General features: G+C 41.2%; 1 protein-coding gene across 3 annotated transcripts in view; it reads right to left on the reverse strand.

Moving 5' to 3' along the window:
• KAT2B (lysine acetyltransferase 2B) overlaps positions 1-19,568 on the reverse strand; it is an 86,995-nt gene that overhangs the window by 54,953 nt on the left and 12,474 nt on the right. For all 3 annotated transcript variants that reach the window (XM_058183773.1, XM_058183772.1, XM_058183774.1), the window contains exons 2-5: positions 11,384-11,510; positions 8,970-9,115; positions 8,725-8,814; positions 497-678 (exon numbers count right to left, since the gene is read on the reverse strand). In XM_058183773.1, the coding sequence (XP_058039756.1) occupies positions 497-678; positions 8,725-8,814; positions 8,970-9,115; positions 11,384-11,510 (545 nt within the window). The remainder of the gene's footprint in view (positions 1-496; positions 679-8,724; positions 8,815-8,969; positions 9,116-11,383; positions 11,511-19,568) is intronic.

Below are 19,568 nucleotides of genomic sequence, written 5' to 3' on the forward strand. Positions count from 1 at the left end.
TGTTTTTTAACTCTTTCTGAGCTGCCCAATCATGTTATTGAGATGGGCGGTTATATAAATGTGAGAAATGAATAACTGCTAATTGTCACTTGATAAAGAATATGCCACTGGATTTTCTGGCTTGGTTAAAATTTAAATCTTTAGATGGCAGAAAAAGAGTAGTGTCCTATGATATCTATCATTTATCTAGTAGCTATTTGTCAGAGTTAGACTATATCTGAATATAAGGCCTCTGCTATTAACAGTCTTGTTCATTGCACAGTTTATTCATTCCAAAGCCACCATCTAAAAGCAAAGTCATTTTTTTCCAGTTTGTTTACCTTCTGCATGACATAATATGGGAAGAAACCACTGCCACCTGCTATCTACTATGAACTATCTCAAGACACAGTAAAATCTAATAAGTGTGTGTGTGTGTGTGTGTGTCTGTGTGTGTGTGTGTGTGTGTCTGTGTGTGTGTGTGTGTGTGTGTGTGTATGTGTGTATATACTATTACCTTGTGTAGTTTATTTTATAGCCAGCAATGTCGTCATTAGGGGACCTCAGTCGCCACTGGGAAGGTGTTTCCAAGTGCCAGTAATTGATGCGATTGAGAAACATTTTAGCCAATTCTACTATGGTTTGTCTCTCTTTTGATGGGAGATGACTAAATTTGTATTGTACAAAATTATTAACTCCCTTAAAAAAGAAAAAGAAAGGAAAGGAGTTGTGAAAACCTGATATAAAATTCAGAAATTTTATGGACCTAAGGAGAAATAACTTCTAACAAATATTTTCTATAGAAAATTTCAAGGCATATTTACTAACCAGCTTGTATCTGGTTCATATTTTATGTCATATATTGGTTTCTTAGGAAAGATACTACAGGTAGCCCTCAACTTACAACAGTTGAAAAATAAATAAATAAATAGTTACCTTAGTGACCATACAAAATTACAACAGCACTGAAAAAAGTGACTTAAGCCCATTTTTCACATTTAACCTTTGCAGCATTTCCATGGTCACGTGATTTACAGTCGAATGCTTGACAACTGACTCACATTTACGATGGTTGCAGTGCCTCAGGGTCATGTGATCCCCTTTTGCAATCTTCTGATAAGCAAAGTCAATGGGGAAGCAGATTCACTTAACAACCAGGTTACTTATTTAGTGACTGCAGTGATTCACTTAATAAATGTGGCAAAAAGGGTCATAAAATGAGGTAAAACTCATTTAACAAATGTTTCACTTAACAACATAAATGTTGGGCCCAATTGTGATTATAAGTTGAGGACTGCCTGTATATCACTCTTTATAATATATAGCAGTGATGGCTAACCTTTTTTTCCTCGGGTGCCAAAAGCATGCGTGTGTGTGACAATGCATGTGTGTGTGCCCACCCATAATGCAATGCCTCCAGCATGCCCCGACCCCGTGCATGCACATGCACGCCCCATATTTCCCCGTCTCTCTGAGCATGCACGCGTCCCCCACCCCCTGTGCTTCCCCTGCTCTCTCCACACATGCCCGCACCCCCAAGCACCCGCCCGGCCCGTTTTTGGTCCCAGGCGGCTTCAGGAAGACCTGCTAGGCTCAAAATCAGGTGGGGGGGCATGCCACATCCCCTTGGGCCCCCGTGCATGTGCGCATGACCCCCCCGTCCCCTGCATATGTGTGCACAAACCCCCCCCAGTTCCTTCCGTACATGCGCGTGCATCACTGCAGATCAGTCAGCTGGCCAGCAGGAGGCATGCGCACATGAGTGGTGGAGCTGATCTAGGGCAACAGCTTGCGTGCCCGCAGAGATAGTTCCGTGTGCCATCTGTGGCACCTGTGCCATAGGTTCCCTCTTACCAATATATAGTTTGGTCAATCACAATGGCATATCTTAGTCCACAATATATAATGAGATATGAACTTCATTATAACTAACAGTGATTTTATGTTGGTATACAAACCAAAGATCAATAATATATGGGCAATTCTGTATAATAAACCATGATGTTCAGGAATGCCCTTCAGTTTAAGACACATTTCGCATCTAAAGTGCTCTTATTATGTCTATAATTTTATAAAACACACCCATAGTATTTAAAACTATAATTCTGGAGTTATGAGCTAAAGTTTGTAAATTGGGCATTTGTCCTACCTGAGACACCCTCTCTCGGCATGAAGGGAAGATCATCCAGACATGGGTAGTGCTCTGCTTCTCTACTTGGAGACCGAGTCAAACTTTGTTGGCCATGCCTACTCCTGTCCTGGGAGCTCCCCAGTAAAACGAAGGCGTAGCGATGCTGAGACTCACCACCTGGAAAATAAGAGTCCCTCCCGGACTACAGACCAGACGGTCAGCAGGGTGGGGCTGGATGATCTTCCCTTCACGCCGAGAAAGGGCATCTCAGGTAGGACCAATGCCCATTCTCCAGCGTGTCAGGGAAGATCATCCAGACATGGGACTTACCAAAGCCGGTTAGTCACACGGGAGGGAAGAAGTCTGGTACGAATCCCCTGCTCTGAGTGAGCAGTCCAGAGGACCAGCTCAGTTACGGCCAACCCAGCCAGAGAGAGAGCCCCCACCCTGAGATCACAGGGCAGAGGGATGTTAGACCACCTGGCCCAACTTACGTACTGAACCAAGGATGTGGGTCGCGGTTCTGGCATGACAACACCCCAGACAGCATTGCCTAGATGCATGGGGCATCAGCCTGTTCGGAGTAACAGAGGTGAAGTAGTGGGCGTGCGACTTCAATTCCCAGGAGACAGCAGGTCCCGAATAATGTATGCGAAGTAGTGGACAGCCGACTCCCGTTCCAAGAGTCGACGGCTCAACCTTGATGCCCATGGAAGACACCTGTAGAAGGAAGGAAGAATCCGGACCACCAGCCCCTGGTGGGACGAACACCCCAGTAAGGCAAAACTACGAGACAGCGGTTGGTCAAGCCCCGCCAGGCCATACACCGAGCCGAGTAAGACCGCTGAAGAAGGTAACTGAAAGACCTCCGAGTATCTGTGGCCATAGAGATACGTGTTGGAAGTAGTGGGAGTCCAAACTGCACCCTGCCGTGGCGGACTGGACGTAGAGTAGGTTGCACTTCCCTTGAGCAGGCTGCCAGTTACGCGATTTGTCAGGGGAACTGAGAGGGTACTAACAATCCCTAAGCTCACCAGGATCCAATGAAGGATAACTGTGACCACCTGCCCACAGAAGGTGTCCTGTGGCCAACAGCTTAATATTGTTCAGAGAAGAATTCAAATCCCAAACAATCCCAAAGCAACCCCGCTTACAGAATGTGGCCAACTGGGTTACCCAGGGAAATCAAAACACAACCCGCTTGCCAAACAGGTGACGCTGGGGCACCATGCGAAGTTGATCAGACAGATCGTAACCTCCTATCAGAGAAACAGGGGCAGAGCCTAGGAGAGAGAAAGCCTCCCCACTCAGGACTCACCGGGAAGTATGGGCAGTTAAATTGAATCCTATGATCCCGAATCCAAGGCAGGAGGAAAGAAAGCGGATAAGCGCCCTTGGAGCTGGACAGAGGACAGGTTGTCGCTGACCCATTGTCACCTACCTGTAGTTGAGGACCCCATAATTGTCCATGTGCTGATGCCGACAGAGACCAGGCTGGATCAGGAAGTCAATTTTCCGGGTCTGGAGCAGTGACCTAAGGACACCATTTGACAAAGCTAGTTCCCCTGCACGGGAAACCCGCTCAGACGACACCTTACCAGAGACTGAAGGGTTCACCAGCCATAGGTCCAAGGCACATACCCTGTCTGCTGGAGGATACAGCAACCGGAACATGCTAGGTGACCTAAATCAATGGACAGAAAAACAGCCAGGGCAGTCCGATGTGTTGTGTCAATACTGAACTCCCAGCTGTGGTAGCATCATGATCACCTCCAATGTTCCTGTCCATTGAGAGGTGGCTCTCACCATGGGTTCTGCACAGACCCCGACTCCCCTGAGAAACAAAGGGTCCCACTACCGCTAGAGCCAGGGAATCCGCGTCATGTTTGAGGTCCAGGATGGGACCTCTAAAAGGAGGCGCATAATCTCTGTAGAGACAATAGGTGAGAGCAAATGAGATGGGTCAGACTGAAGCTGACCTTGTGGCGCTGCAGCTGGGCCGTGCAATGGTCACTGAGTGGCACTCAAGACAATGGGACCCTAATCTGTCGTTAGCAGTGGGGATGCATCCGTTATCCGCCAATGGCAGAATCATAAGGAACAAAGGCCAGATGGAACAGTGAAAAGTATCCCCTGAAAGAGAAAGGAAACGCAATAGCGATCCCTCTCCCTGACAACATCTGCCTGGAAAAATTCCCACCATGGTAGGGAGGGACACCTCTTGCTTATGATAATGCAAGAGAGCCCGGTCAGAGGCTTTAGTGCAGGTGTGTCCTAGATTGCCTGGTGCTTGAGTCTGGTATCATAGCAGGGAGAACTATATACCCTATGGGATGAGGGTTCTCACTATCCCACATGTGTAAACTCGCGGATTAATTTGGCCACCTGCTAGAAGTAGCGAAGGGATCTGTTTGTTTGTAATTCTTGGCCTTCTCGAAGGCTGGAGGATGAGTCAATGAGGAAGGCTGAACCGTAATCAAGAATTCAAGGGAGGCTGAGACCTTCGGGGCCAGATTGACTGCCTACCATGTGACCGTTGGGAATACCCCTTATCTGTGGTACATCAATTGACATTGTCTGATATAGAGGAAGCCCCTTCTTTTGCGTTTGTGGCTGTGCTACAAAGTTATTATGCCCTTACCAATATCTACCGAATACTGGCCTCCATGTTAGATGAAACAGAAACAGACCAAACTGTTCAACGCTGATTGGTAAATACGCCTCTGTTGGTAAGGTCTGCTTGTTGCAGGCCATTGCTCTGCCACTGGGCCAGTAGGGTATGAGAAGGAGCCATATAGACTCAATCATGCTCCTGTTCAGAGTGGTAATTTTATTCTCCCCGTTTGTAAACAAGGGAGAGGTTGAGAATATGGCTGCTATGGGGAGGACACTGTCCGGGTGCTTACAGGATGTTACCAGGTTCCCTGGCTACCTATGTAGACACGTTCCCCTGGCAGGGTTGGTAGTGTTGCACTTGAAAGGACCCCGTCTCTGGATCACGGCCAGGAAGGGGGTGGTCACCGGGAATCTGCGTCATCTACCCAAACGCCTATTATAGGAGGCAGTGTTCCCATGTACTGGGATTCCATATTTGTTTCATTGTGGCACATGCTTAGCATGCTAGAGTACTAGGTCGCTTGCCGCTGTGCTATTAGTAATGCCCTTGATAGCACTTAGACTTATATAATGCTTTACAGCGGTTCACAGTCCCTACTAAGCAGTTCATAATCAGTGTACTGCTCCCAACAATCTGGGTGCCCACCTTACCAGCCTCGGAATTATGAAAGGCTGAATCAACCTTGTGTCTGATGATGTTTGCTCCATCGATCCACTGACAGCTGGTGACCAGCAGAAGTAGTCTGCAGTACTGCATTTCAACCGTTGCTCTGGGAACTGCAGAAAGTGGACCTAACTGATGCAAAGAAAGGGACCTGGAGGTCCATGAGACAGAGGTCTTGTCAATATATGCCTACAATGGGAGAGTTTGATCATGTCATCAGTGGGAGATCCACACTGGAGAACCTGTGATGGAAGACTATGAAATGTTTTACGTGAACTTGTGGCATAGAGGCAATAGAGGAGCCTGACCCTCATACCCACTGAGGTGAGCCCAGCCAGAGACCTGCAGGCCACCAGTCATGGAAGGAGCCGTCAGGTGACCGGTTAAGTTGAACTGTGCTCCTGGCCAGGTCTCCAACCATGTGGGGCGAATTGTGGCACAAACAACTAGAATTCTCCCAAGGGAGTAGATACACCGATGCTGACAGGCACTGACTGAATTTGTGGGTGGAATACTTGCTGACTATCGCCACCTGGTTACCTGAGGGGATAACCCTTCTCATGGGTTAGAAACCCCAGTCACTGTTCTAAGCTGAACTAGGACCACCGGTTACTGGTTAACAGCCTGGAGCCTTAACAAAATGAGTCAAGTGGTTCTCTGTATGAGAAGATCTCTAGAAAGGGGGGGGCAGAGGACTGGCAGCTACATCTAATACTAGGCAAACTTGCTCCAGTGAACGACTTTCACCTTTCCCCAGCAGTGTAAGCATGGTAAGCTCCTTCTGTCAGTAGCTGCAAGGTAGGCTGGCTCATAAGGAGCAACTGCCTTTGCAGCAAATGGTGCCAAAACTGCCGACCATGCTATAGCAGGCAGATTAGTTAACAAGGCGCAGCCACAGAGCGCCTAAAAAGGGTGCCAAACCTCTGCCAGATCCCTTCAAAATTAGGCAGGCGGCTGGCTCTTATGGAAACAGAAAAAGACAAAGTGATCCGAAGGCGGAAGTATCTGACACCAGTGTCAAAGTGCTGATTGCGCCAGCCGCTTACCCTGTCATCAGGCAGACTGGCTTGAAGGGAGCCCTCCCGCCGTGGCTGTAATTCCACCGAGTGCCTCCGTCTCGTTGCATAATAGGAGAAGACAGTCTGCTCACCTCTTCTCCTGCCGCGGCTATGAGGAACTTCGGCAGTGGTCCCCTCCAGTCACAGAGGGGAAGCTGGTCGATGAGGAGCCAGTCTCCGCCGCGGTGCTCCTACCGCAGCCTTAACGGCGCCTAGCACGCCAACTACAATCTCTGCAGCTCAGGCAGCCTGGCTTAGTAAGAGCACTCCTGCCGTAGCTGTAATGGCGCCTAGCGCGCCCGCCTCTCCAGCTCCAATCGGGCAGGCTGGCTGCTATGAGCACTCCTGCCGCGGCTATAAGGCATCAGTGCACCAGCCGCTCCGTCCACCATTCTGGCAATCTGGCTCGTAATGAGTGCTCCTGCCGCGACTGTAAAGGAGCTTAGAGCGCTCGCTGCTACATCCACAATTCAGGCAGCCTGGCTCGCCATGAGCACTCCTGCCGTGGTTGAAAAGGTGCCTAGCGCGCCTGCCGCTTCATTCACAGTTTGGGCAGCCTGGCTTGCCATGAGTGCTCCTGCTGCAGCTATAATGGCGTCTAGTGCACCCGCCGCTTCATCCGCAGTTCAGGAAGACTGGCTCATCATGAGCGCTCCTGCCGTGGCCATAATGGCGCCTAATGTGCCAGCCTTTCCTCCGCAGTTCGGGCTGTCGGGCTCTTAATGAGCACTCCTGATAAGGCGAAAGAGCGTCTACCACGCCGGCCACTGTATTGCAGTTCGGACAGCCTGACTCTTGTCAGCGCTCCTGCCATGGCTGTAATGGCGCCTAATGCATCAGCCGCTTTCTCTGTGGGTAAGGCAGCCTGGCTCACCATGAGCACTCCTGCCGCGGCTCTTGAGGCGCCGAAGCGCTGGTCGCATCAGTATGCCTAGATGAATCTAGGCATTGACTGAGTCCCTTTCTGCAGGTGCAGACTAATGCCAGGGGCAGCCTGTTAGCAGGCAATGCCCCTCCACTAAGCATGGAAAGGGCAGGGACCTCGGCTGAAATCCAAGCCAATAGGGAGGATTACTAGCGGACCGATAATCTCCCAGATCACTCACCAGCGATAGCCGAGCCTCGTTCGAGAAGTTCGTCTAAATAGCTATCATCTTTTTCATGAAAGAAAGTATGGGTGAGTCTCTTTCCTCAGTCTCAACTCGTGGAAGACCAAGTTGAACTGGGGAGCTCCCGGGATAGGAGTAGGCGTGGCCAACGAAGTTTGACTTGGTCTCCAAGTAGAGAAGTAGAGCACTACCCATGTCTGGATGATCTTCCCTGACACGCTGGAGAACAATATAGTTTCTAATACTGCATCCAAAGTTTAAGCCCTCCCTTCCCACCAATGTTTCTTCTCACTTGAAAGTATAGAGAAGTACAAGAAGAGAAGGGGAACTGCGATGTCAAGTAATTATTGTAACTCAAATGTTTCTTTGTGCCTGTATCGCCCATTACTGTCCATCTCAGAGCATCTTAGTGAATCTTCCCTGGCTGTAATAAATACAGCCCCAGTTTCATATATGAATCCAAACTGCATTTGCCAAAGTAACTTTGATCAAAATAATTTGATATAATTAACCTATATATCCAGATTTGTTCATGACATTATTAATCTTCTCAAATGGGTGCTTAAAACAACCAAAATTCCAATACAGTTTTAAACCTCATTCCAGTACAATAAGCTTATTAAATGCTTAAAATTTAACTAATGCTTATATATTAATCTTAGCTAATAACAATAGTTACCTTCCTGAATCAGCACCTTAGTTTCTAAAAATATCAGCTACCTACCTAGGGTCTTGTAGTGATACAAATTGTATCAGCTACTGGATTCCTTTTAAACATCCTCTTTTGTATTGCTAATGATGGATTTTCCAATTTACAAGATGCTTTTTCCATCCAATTTCCAGGGGCACTGAACTAAAATACAAAGGCCTCTCTGCAGACATGTACAAAAGAATACATTAAGAAGAGTACTACTTAAACTAAAGATAATCATTATAACATACAGATGAAAGTGCAAGTTGAATTCTAAAATACATGCAATTGATTTACAATGCCTGTTGGCATAAGAAAAGGCAAAACTATCCTAATGTGAACTTTTATGTTGACAGCTTTCTTTCCTGGTCAACATAAGAAAATCATATTTTTGTATTGCCATAGACTATCTGTTTTAAAAGAACTATTAGATAAACATAATATCATACTAAGAGATGCCTGCATGTATACTTTACCTGTTCAATACTAGGTTTCTCAAATGGGGGACTTTCCAGAGATCCTTCCACAACAGGTTTTCCCATATGTAATATACACTTCCTCAAAAGCTGTTGAAAAAAGTTGGAAAATGATAATGAAATGTGACAATTTCATATTTTATTTATGTTTATAATATATCTACGCACTTGTAAGTCTGGCTTAGATGAGTGCATTTGAGGTCACAGCTACAACTTAAAATGTATTTTCTAAACATTCAATTTACCTTGAATAAGTAGAAATAAACCTGCTTGGTATCTGCATCTTCTTCTTTGTGAACACAGGTGAAGAGATACTCAACATCCAACACAATTCCCAACAGCCTGTTCATTTCTTCTTCTGAGACATTCTCCAAATGGGAAACATGAGCAGCTAAAACAAACAAGGAAATCTTAGGCTTTCAAGGAAAAGGTCAAACCACTGAAAATATATAGTACAGTGATTCTTGACTTTATGCCTTCTTTTTATGTATAGGCTTCAATTCAGCTTAGGAAAATCATAGGTTTGAGGAGCCTAACAACACAATGCCAATCTTAAACTAGCAAGAGTCAAACTTGTTTATATCACCCTGGAGCAAACATTTGATAAAGCCTGTTCAAGCTCTGAAAATTACTAATGCGTTCTTTTCCAAGGAACAGGCTGTTTACAACAATGTTCAGAATTATTTTTAGCTTTTCTTCTTGTTTAGTTAATGAAAGATTTACTTGTAGGAGCAAGCACAATTCTACTACTATACTAAATCTTTTTTAAAATATATATATACAAGGGATTGATCTTTTATTATATGTTTCATATTATACATTTGATAATGCAGGCATGTTTGCTACTAGGAGAATGTTTTGATTAACAGTTTACAAATAGAAGGAATTACTTCATCTAGCCTTAAATGATACTGGTAATCTAACATTTCTTACAGATTGCCTTCTCAGATACAATTTTATTTCAGATACTATCAAAGATCCATTTTCTCTAGGAAAAATTTGAAATGAAAAACTCCACTAAATTTTACCAGGATTTTCTAATGCCCACGTGCTGTATATTAATAACTCATTCAATTTTTTTTGAAAAACATTTATTAATATATGTCCCTGACAACTTAACAAAAATAATATTTCTGTCTTAAAAGCTTAATAAATGGTAACCATGCAACAGCCAGATGCTAATTAGGAAATTAGTTAAGCTGTCATTTTAATAACACCATTTAAACTCTGAAGTCTAAACTTATATCATGATTTCTTCAGTAATTTATCTATCTGCTTTAAAGCAGAAGTTGTCAGATTTTTGCTTGAAAAAGCATTGTCTTTTTGTCCCTGCAAAGCTAAACATAGGAGATGATCAAGATGAGCCCAAGGGCGGCGTCAAATATATCAGTTTGGAGTCACTACAATCCTGTAAGTGAACTAAGTCCAGCCCTCCCTCCCCCCACAAATCTATTTATTCTGATTTGGTACCAATTCACCCTGATTGTTAACAATTCAAATACTTGTGTATATGTAGCATGAAATAAACTTGTACTACTTTTGAAGTCTATTCTGGTTCCTGACACTAAATATAATTAAACTCCATTGTTTCATTGGCCCTGTTCTATAATAAATGTCATTAGCAACTTTAAACTGTGACAAGCTGTGGATACTAGCTAATTAAAGCACGATATATAATGGAATGCTAGTTACACAATCTTTGTCCAGGCTTTATTCTATTTTTGACAAGGTATGCAAGCCAAGTGATAGTATGACATAGGTTCCCCTTATAACCTTGCTTTATCACCCTTAGAGGCAAGACCGATGGCTTATCTGAAACAGAAAGAATTACTACTTACTCAGTCTTTCCTTGCTATACTATTTTCATCTGCAGCATATTTTTAGATATACCACTAAGGTGAATACTTGTACAAATAAGTAAAATGGCATTACATACATACACACAAACCCAAATACCCCCATATATACTTTATGACACAGATTCCTAAATTTTTATCTTCATATTTCCTTTATGATACCTTAATGAACATCCCTCTCCTAAAAATTCAAAATGAACACCAACGAACAATGAAAACAATACAAGTAATCCTCAACTTACAGCCTTTCATTTACTGACTGTTTGAAGTTACAATGCCACTAAAAAGTTATTTTTTCACACTAAGCAGCAACCCATGGTCAAAGTTTGGATGCTTGTCAATTGGCTCATAAGTATGATAGTTGCAGTGTCCCAAGATCATGTGATCATCTTTATCATCTTCTGGCAGGCAAAGTCAATGGGAAGGCAGATTCAATTTATTGAGGATAAATTTATGACCATGTTACTAGCTTAAGAACTGCAGTAATTCACTTAACAAGTATGTCAAGAAAATTCATAAAATGGCACAAAATTAAGTTAAAAACTTTCATTTAGCCACATATGTTTAATGCTTATTTGTAGTTGTAAGTTGAGAACTACCTGTATAATGAAAAAAAATGGAAATATGATTTTAATGTAACAATGTATTTAAAACGTTCTTCACATCTCCCCTTGACTTACAGCTTCCCTTGACTCAATGTGCACTTGCCCAAGGAAAATACATGTCACAGTTTGGGAAATTCTGGTGTATACTATAATATTCACAAAAATATTTCTGAAAAAGAACAAGCAAAAAAACCTTACCTAGTGCATGATTACAACTACGACACGGTTCACTAAGGCTTACAACAGACTGCTGCAAGTCTACCCTGGGTGGAGTAGGAGGTGGGTTAGGGTTTTTCCAGCCATTACATTTACAAGAATCCTCTGCCTGTAATTAAAAAAAAATAGGGGTGAAAAACAAATAGAAATTATGTAAATTTGAATAATACCAATTACTGCCATATTTCTGAAAACATGATAGCAGAGTGTTTTTTTTTCCAGTAAAAGCACTATTTACTTATATTCTACAATCATGCATAAAGAGCTGCTAAAGAGGGCTTCAGGGGAAGATGATAAAGTCTGGGCCATATAAAATATGAGGAATAAAGTAATAATGTTGTCATGATTCTCCTTCTCATTGCTTATTTTATCTAACCACCAATTAATACATGTGCATATATATACATACAGATGTATATATACTAATTTTTAAAATTGGGTAAAACTGACACTCATTGAACTCATTTCTCTGAGTATCTCTGCAGCCTCCTTGATCCCAATTCAAAGTATTGTAAATATTTTGTACACACACACACACACAAACACACACCCCAAAGAAATCATGCAATGCCTGCAGATATTTTGGATTACAAACCATGTAATTCTGTACCATTCACAATACTAATTGGACAGATTTAATCACAAAGACTTGGAAAACACCTAACTGCCCACTCATGCATATTATATATACATACATATATATATTAACAAATTTAGAGAGATTCTAGGAAATATTCCATGGACAAAAGTCCTAAAGTCCTCAAGAAGCATGGGAAACTCTGAAAAATGCAATCATAAAAGCTCAGTCCAACATAATACCACTGAAAAAGAAAAACAAGAAATTCAAGAAAAAACTATCATGGCTGCACAAAGATCTCTCTGATAAACTGAAAGACAAAAGGACAAGCACAGAAAATGGAAAGGAAACATAACTAAGGCTGATTATCAGCAGATAGCAAGATAATGCAGAGACGAAGTCAGGAAAGCAAAGGTTCAGAATGAAATAAGGCTTGCTACAAAAGTCAAAAATAATAAAAAAAAGTTTATTTCAACGTATTAATAACAAGAAAACAGTCAAGGAAACAGTAGGTCCACTAAAGAGAGAAGATGGCAAGGAAGTAACAGGCAATAGAGAGAAAGCAGAGCTGGTTAACTCGTTCTTTGCATCAGTCTTCACACAAAAAGAAATTATAACCCAACGTATCAAAAAAGCTACTGTAAAAGACAAATCAGAAATAAAAATTAAAATAAGCAAGAAAATGGTAAAAGAACACCTATCTGACCTTGATGAAGGTGACAGATTATATCCCAGAGTTCTAAAGGAGATGGCAGACATTTTCTCAGAACCATTGTACCAAATATTTCGAAAATCCTGGAGCGCAGGGGAAGTACAGTGCTAAAAACAAATCATGCCAAGCTAATCTTATTTCATTCTTCGATGAAGTCACTAAATTAGTAGACCAGCAAAATGCTGTGGACATAGTATACTTAGATTTCAGTAATGCATTTGACAAAGTAGACCACAATCTACTTCTTGGTAAGCTAGAAAAATATGGAATAGACAACATCACCAGCAGATGGATTTGTAGCTGGCTGAGAAACCATAATCAATGAGTAGTCCTTAATGGTACTACATCCACATGGAGAGAAGTAAGTAACGGGGTACCACAATGCTCCACTTTAGGCCCAGTACTCTTCAATATCTTTATAAATGACTTAGATGAGGGAATAGAAGGGGAACTCAACAAATTTGCAGATGATAACTAAACTGGCAGAAATAGTTAACACCCCAGAAGACAAACTTGAACAATGGACCCTATCCATCAAAATGAATTTTAATATGGAGAAAAGCAAAGCTTTACATTTAGGTAGGAAAAATCAAAGGTGTAAATACAGATTAGGTGAGACCTGGCTCAAAAACAGTAACTGTGAGATGGAACTTGGAGTCCTAGTGGATGATCATTTGAATAAGAGTCAGCAACATGCAGCAGGAGGCAAAAAAGCTAATACAATCCTGGGTTGTATAAACAGAGGCATAGACTCAAGATCACGTGAAGTATTAGTGCCGCTTTATAAAACCCAAGTAAGACCATACCTGGAATACTGCAACCAATTTTGGTCACCATACTACAAAAAAGATGCTGAGACTTTGGAAAAAGTTCAGAGAAGAGCAACTAAGATGATCAAAGGCCTGGAGATTCCAGTATCTGAGGGGCTGCCACAAAAAAGAGGAAGTCAAATTATTCTCCAAAGCACCAAAGGGCAGGACAAAAAATAATGGTTAGAAACTAATCAAAGAGAGAAGCAACCTGGAATTAAGAAGAAACTTCCTAACAGTGAGGACAATTTACAGTGGAACAGCTTGCCTCCAGAAAATGTGGCAGCTCTATCACTGGAGATTTTTAAGCAGAGACTGGCCAGTTACTTATCTGAAATAATATATCGGCAGGTTATATAGTATAGGGGGCTGGACCTTCCAGGTCCCTTCCAGCCCTATTCTATTCTATTCTATTCTATTCTATTCTATTCTATTCTATATGTATATACATAAAATAAAATATACATACTGTAAAAGCAGTCTTTTCAGAGGTAGACATCAAATTAGCTGAATGAGAGTGAAATAATTATGAACAGAATAACTTCGTTTTTCAAGGTTTTAACCCAAAAGCTAAAATAACTGAATAGGTGTGCTAGTTCACTTAAGCACTTATCCATAGAAGTTTTTCCAATTTATAACCCTTTTAAAAAAAAAATGATACAGGTACTGAAATACTGTGATTTTTTTCATAATGATTAGCATTAGTCCTTGAATTTTAACTTAAATTCCATCATGACTATTTCTATAATATATACATGATATAAAACTAATTCAGTATATTTTACTAATAAAATATGTAAACTACATATTTTCCAGTAAAACTTTTATATATAACTAAGCAGTATATTTTTCAGCATACTATTAAATAAACATTTTCCCTGGTTTCTTGCAGATGGAAGTCTCCTAATCCTATCATTAAATAGCAATGCACAGCCAATCCTTCTCCCCCCCCCCCATCTATAACAGGATTTGGGGGGAGGGGGGTGTAGAACAGATTAAAAAAAGTGAAGCAAAGGATCAAAAGTTTATAAAAAAATGTCTGAACCTTATAAAATGTTGTGATTGAGGTACATCAATACTTGTCATTTTAAGAAATCAGTTACTGTTCCTGACCTCCAGTTTTTATTTTCTCTCTCCAGTTTAGAAGTTGTTATTAAAGACCACTTGTAATGGCAATTTTCCAGAACAGAATGCATCTGGAAATTGTATTAATACAATAATGTTTTTTTCCTCGTTACTTGCATTTGAATCCTGACAAATTTGCCAAATACAATTCTTAACTGCCTTCTAGGTGAACAGTATGCCGGTAAAAACCACTCTGCTCTTCTAAAGTATTAATGTTAAAAAAACACAGAGAATAGGACTTTCAAGGTCTATGAACAATAAATTGCTGCTACGAGCAAATTAGAAGCCTTTATGAGGTACAGAGACACAATTTTATCCAGACATGAAAAAAACCTTTGTAGTAAACTACAAACTATGAAGTACCTACACAAAAACGTTGTATTGCACAATAATTAGCTTAAGGGATGAAAACAAACAGATGTAGCAATATTGCCATTGTGAATACTCACCTGCCAAAAAACCGAATACCAACCTTCCTCCTACATGCATAGAGAATGTTAAAAAAAAAACTGACTGCATTTTTATGTTCCCAACTTTATTTCTAGATTCTGTTTTAAATAGTAAATAAGGCAGAGTAAGAACTCATATCCAGGCCCTTTTTTTCCAACTTCAGGACAAAGGGGAGCTTATAAACTTAAAGGCTAGTACAGATCCAGGTCATTTAAAGATTAAAACAAGTTCTTTGAATGGTATTTGAAACCAACTGGGAGTCAATACACTTATTTTAGAAGGGTTGGGGCAAGATTCACATCAGCTCTCATTAATTAAGACAAATGTTTTTAAACTTTCTTCAAAGGCAGTAAGTAATCTTCGAACACAACAATCTCCGTGAAAAGTACCCCTTCCATTATACACCCCAACAACCACTGTTTTCTATTCAACACTGAGCACTTTACTTTTCATAAACTTAAATGACATCCCATGGAGCATTCTTGAGTCTTTTCTTTGTTTTCCCCCCTTCTGGGTTTTAATAAAATGGCACTGTTCTACTTTTAATTAGAAAAGGACGCATGAAATTATGTTATGAAAGGACTATGAGGATTTTCAAAAGGAAAATATTTAGTGTCTCGCAGCAGACAGCATTGTATTGTATCATCTATATAGAAGCTATGTTAAGTTGTATATAAAATATGAAATAAATAATGGAAACTAATCACATATCTTTGGGCTGCAGTTATACATAAGAATAAATACATTGTTTGTCAAACAGAATTTAGATGGCAAATTTCACTACAGTAGAAGATTTAGCTTAAATCCAATTAATTTCCAGTTTTATGAAAGCTATTATACTTTACTCCAGGTTAATTAGCTTGCAGTAACAAACTGCAGAACTAGATCGTGGACAGGGGAAAAAAATCAAGCTGTGGTTTATTGGAAACGTCTAGTGAGCACAGTTGCAAAACAGTAATTCAGAAGCATCAAATGTCCTCAATATGATAACATCTAACCTCTCAAAGCTTGTTCTAGATTTTTTTTCTTCTATGGGTATTTAGTTCTCCATTTTTGTACATTTCACAAGAAATCCATTTTTCCTAATCCTTATGAATATAAAGGGGAAGAATTTTGTTATTGTATCATTAAACAGTCTGCATTCAGAAATCTTTCCTATCCAAACCATTCAGCTTGCAGTGGAACTTACCTGTCTTAAGTCTATTCTTGATATATTATATAACTAGCTGGATACCTGTGTTTCGCTACAAAACGATGTGATCAGGCTTGATAAATCGACATTTACAGCTTGAAAATTAATGAGTAGTTACAATTGGTCTCTCCTCTCCCCTTCTCTCCCTCAGGCTTGCACCACAGAAGGCTCCCCTATCATATCCCCTTCTCTCCCTCAGGCTTGCCGCACAGAAGCCTCTCCTCTCCTCTCCTCTCCCCTTCTCCCCTTCAGGCTTGCTCCACAGAAGCCTCCCCTATCCTATCCCCTTCTTTCCCTCAGCTTTGCCCCTTCCCCAAATATTTAATAGATGTCCTCTTCCATCACATTACAAATTTCCAGTGCAAATTTTTGGAAGGGTGTCGGGGTCTCTACAAAAGATTTTCAGATGCCACATCCTTGGCTTACTATTGTGCTGTAAGATGTAGACATTATGCATAAAGCAAAAATCAAATTCTTACTAAATCATTATTCTAAATTTTGTATATTATATTTAATGGACACACAATAATTTTTAACATTTGTTAGTTTTATTTTGAATAAGAAATTTTAACATTGAAAATCTGGTAAACAAAACAACCAACCAAAAGTAATTAAGAAACACTATGATGTTGCATTTGATGGTCAGTTATAGATTAAAAAAAGAGTAAAGACACAAACTCATATTACTAGCTATTCCTATAGTACTACTATGTTATATTTAATACTTTTCAGTTGCGTTAGCCTCTATCTATACTGACAGCTAAGGAAGAATTTGATAGGTTTTAACATTTCTTTTAAAAATTAGAGTTTTGTTTTTTTCTTATCATGGATTAATTAATCATGGAATTAATTGCTTTAAAATAATTAGATAATTATGGAACTGGGTAGTCACATAGACTTAATGTCAAAGTTACATTTGGACTAACACAGAAGCATGTTAGAATAACTGGAAATCATTCTGAAAATCATGTCATATTTCAGTTCATCTTTTTATATTCTATATATTTCTAATGCCTATTACTTGGGAACTGGACTATGCAAGCAGCAGGCAAGCATGCACACACACCTCCACTTGTGCATGCAGCAGGTGCTCACACTTGCGTATGCAGCTCCATTTGTGTCAGGGGCGAGTCCATGCGCCTACTATTTGCGTAAATGGGTTGTGCACTCTCACACTTGCACCTACCACTTGTGCAGAACCATTCCTTCTCCCCCCTGCCGGGTCACCATGCCAAAAAGACTGGGGACTGCCGGTATAGATAACTTTGGGGGTTGTCCCAGGGTAGTACCTCTAATGGAGGGACTTACCGTGTCCTTTTAAGGGTGGCTCATTCACCTTTGGTTCCCACCTGCTGCTCAGCTTTCACCTGTGGCTCCAAACATGCAATGGCACACTTTGGTAAACCATGTTAGCAGAAAGGCCAAACTAGGTCAAGGTAACTGATCAGTCCTCAGTCCTTGGTGAGTTAGTGGATTTGTCTATCATGGCATATAGTTTGTTTATCACAGTGTGTAGTTTAGCTCTGGCAGATTCAACAGAGAGGAAGTCTCCAGTCATAACAGTTGTCCAGTGTTGGATTAAGGTCTCTTCTGCTAAAAAAAATGAGAATGTGCCTGTGCAACAGCTGCTCTTCTTAAAACTCTTGCACAGGTTTCGGTTGTGTAATTCATCTTTATCTATAAACACAGATGCAATTCACCTCAGTTAATTAATTAAGCCCTGCAGTGATTGGGGAGTGGCAAACAAACAGAAGGAGAGGGAAGTTGTATTTACAAATCTGCACATGGTCAACCTTCAGACAATAGTTGTTTGGCTCAATACCCAGAAAAAGAACACATCTGGAAGCATCCAAGACGACTGGCAGCCCTTTTTAGGATAGCACTACCCGCATCCACATGAGGAGTTGATTACAAAAGTTACTCTAGTCATTGACATCTGGCTATCTATCTGAGGGTGGCAGATCAGCTCTACAGCAGTCAAAAATCAAGAAAAATAAATCAAAGAAAATTTATCATCAGAGCCTGGAATTTCCACACATTTCTGGATAGAGACAAGCTGTCAAAGCCTCAAAGATGAACCACATTTATAGAAGCTGAACTTTACTGTTACAGCACTGATATTACCATACTCAGTGAGACCAGGCTTATAAATGAGGGTTCATTTTAGGAAGCAGCAAATGGATATATGTTCTTTTAGAAAGGGAAACCACAGACTCTCAACAGGACTCACAGAATAGGTTTTGCAATTAAAACTGCTTTGCTGAAGAACATTTCTACTTATGACCTGTTCCAGACCACATATGCACACACAAAGAATTTAAGAGATTTTTAAAAAACTCTAAACCCATAATATCATTCCCCCAACTCCTTTTTTTAATAGGCTTGCCTGCAAATAGCCCCCTCAAAAGTTTTATAAAACAAAGTCCACAAGTCTAGCATGAAGTCAATCAAATACAAAATCTAAATTCAGGCACAGATCCAAAGCTACAATATCCAATGCAAGGTACAAATTCAGAATCCACTCATGAATCCTGAGTCCAAGCTCAAGGTCAAGAAACAAAGGAAGGCATTCATAAAACCAAAACACATACACAGCAGGAAATCAAACGGTTGTTTCTAGCATCAACCTACTCCACCCATTGGGCTAAATCGACACATGCCGGTGTAACTCATTAGGAGGGGTAAGGATGCCTCCTCACAAATAAGCCTGTCGACCTCCATTGCTCTTGCCTTGGTTTGGCCCTGCATGCTCTGGGATACAGTAGAGGAGGCAATTCCTCCTCAATCCTGCTGACTGGCTGCAGATGCATTCCTTTTCTATCCTGTGCTTCTGACGGGGTTTCTGAGCCCTCCAGTTGCAGCTACATCTCTTGCCTTTCTTCTTCAGCCCCAGACACTTGTCTGCTTGTTCCCCTGATGCTCCCCCTCCCCCAAGGTTCCTGGCATCTCCTCTTCCTCTGGCTGCTCATTCCCTGCTCGGAGACCTTGGCATCTTCCTGATACACCTCCACATTCTCCTCCTAAATCCTCAGAATCAGCTCTTCCTCCTCATCTGAGCCTCAGGGAAAGCCATCACAACTCACTGGAATAAATGAATGTACTACCAAGTTCCTCTTTTCTCTCAGCAAGTCCTACTACATCACCATTATAGTGCCTATAAGTAACTCCCTCAAGTCCACAGACAAAGAGATTTATATGGGCATCTTGAGCAGATTATTCAAACCCACCAGAACAAATTTGTCACTGTGGACAACACCAAAGCCAGGGTGGGAACAGAGAGTGACAACTGAGATGGAATCCTT

This window comes from Ahaetulla prasina, chromosome 4, assembly GCF_028640845.1.
Source record: "Ahaetulla prasina isolate Xishuangbanna chromosome 4, ASM2864084v1, whole genome shotgun sequence".
NCBI classification, from domain to species: Eukaryota; Metazoa; Chordata; class Lepidosauria; order Squamata; family Colubridae; genus Ahaetulla; species Ahaetulla prasina.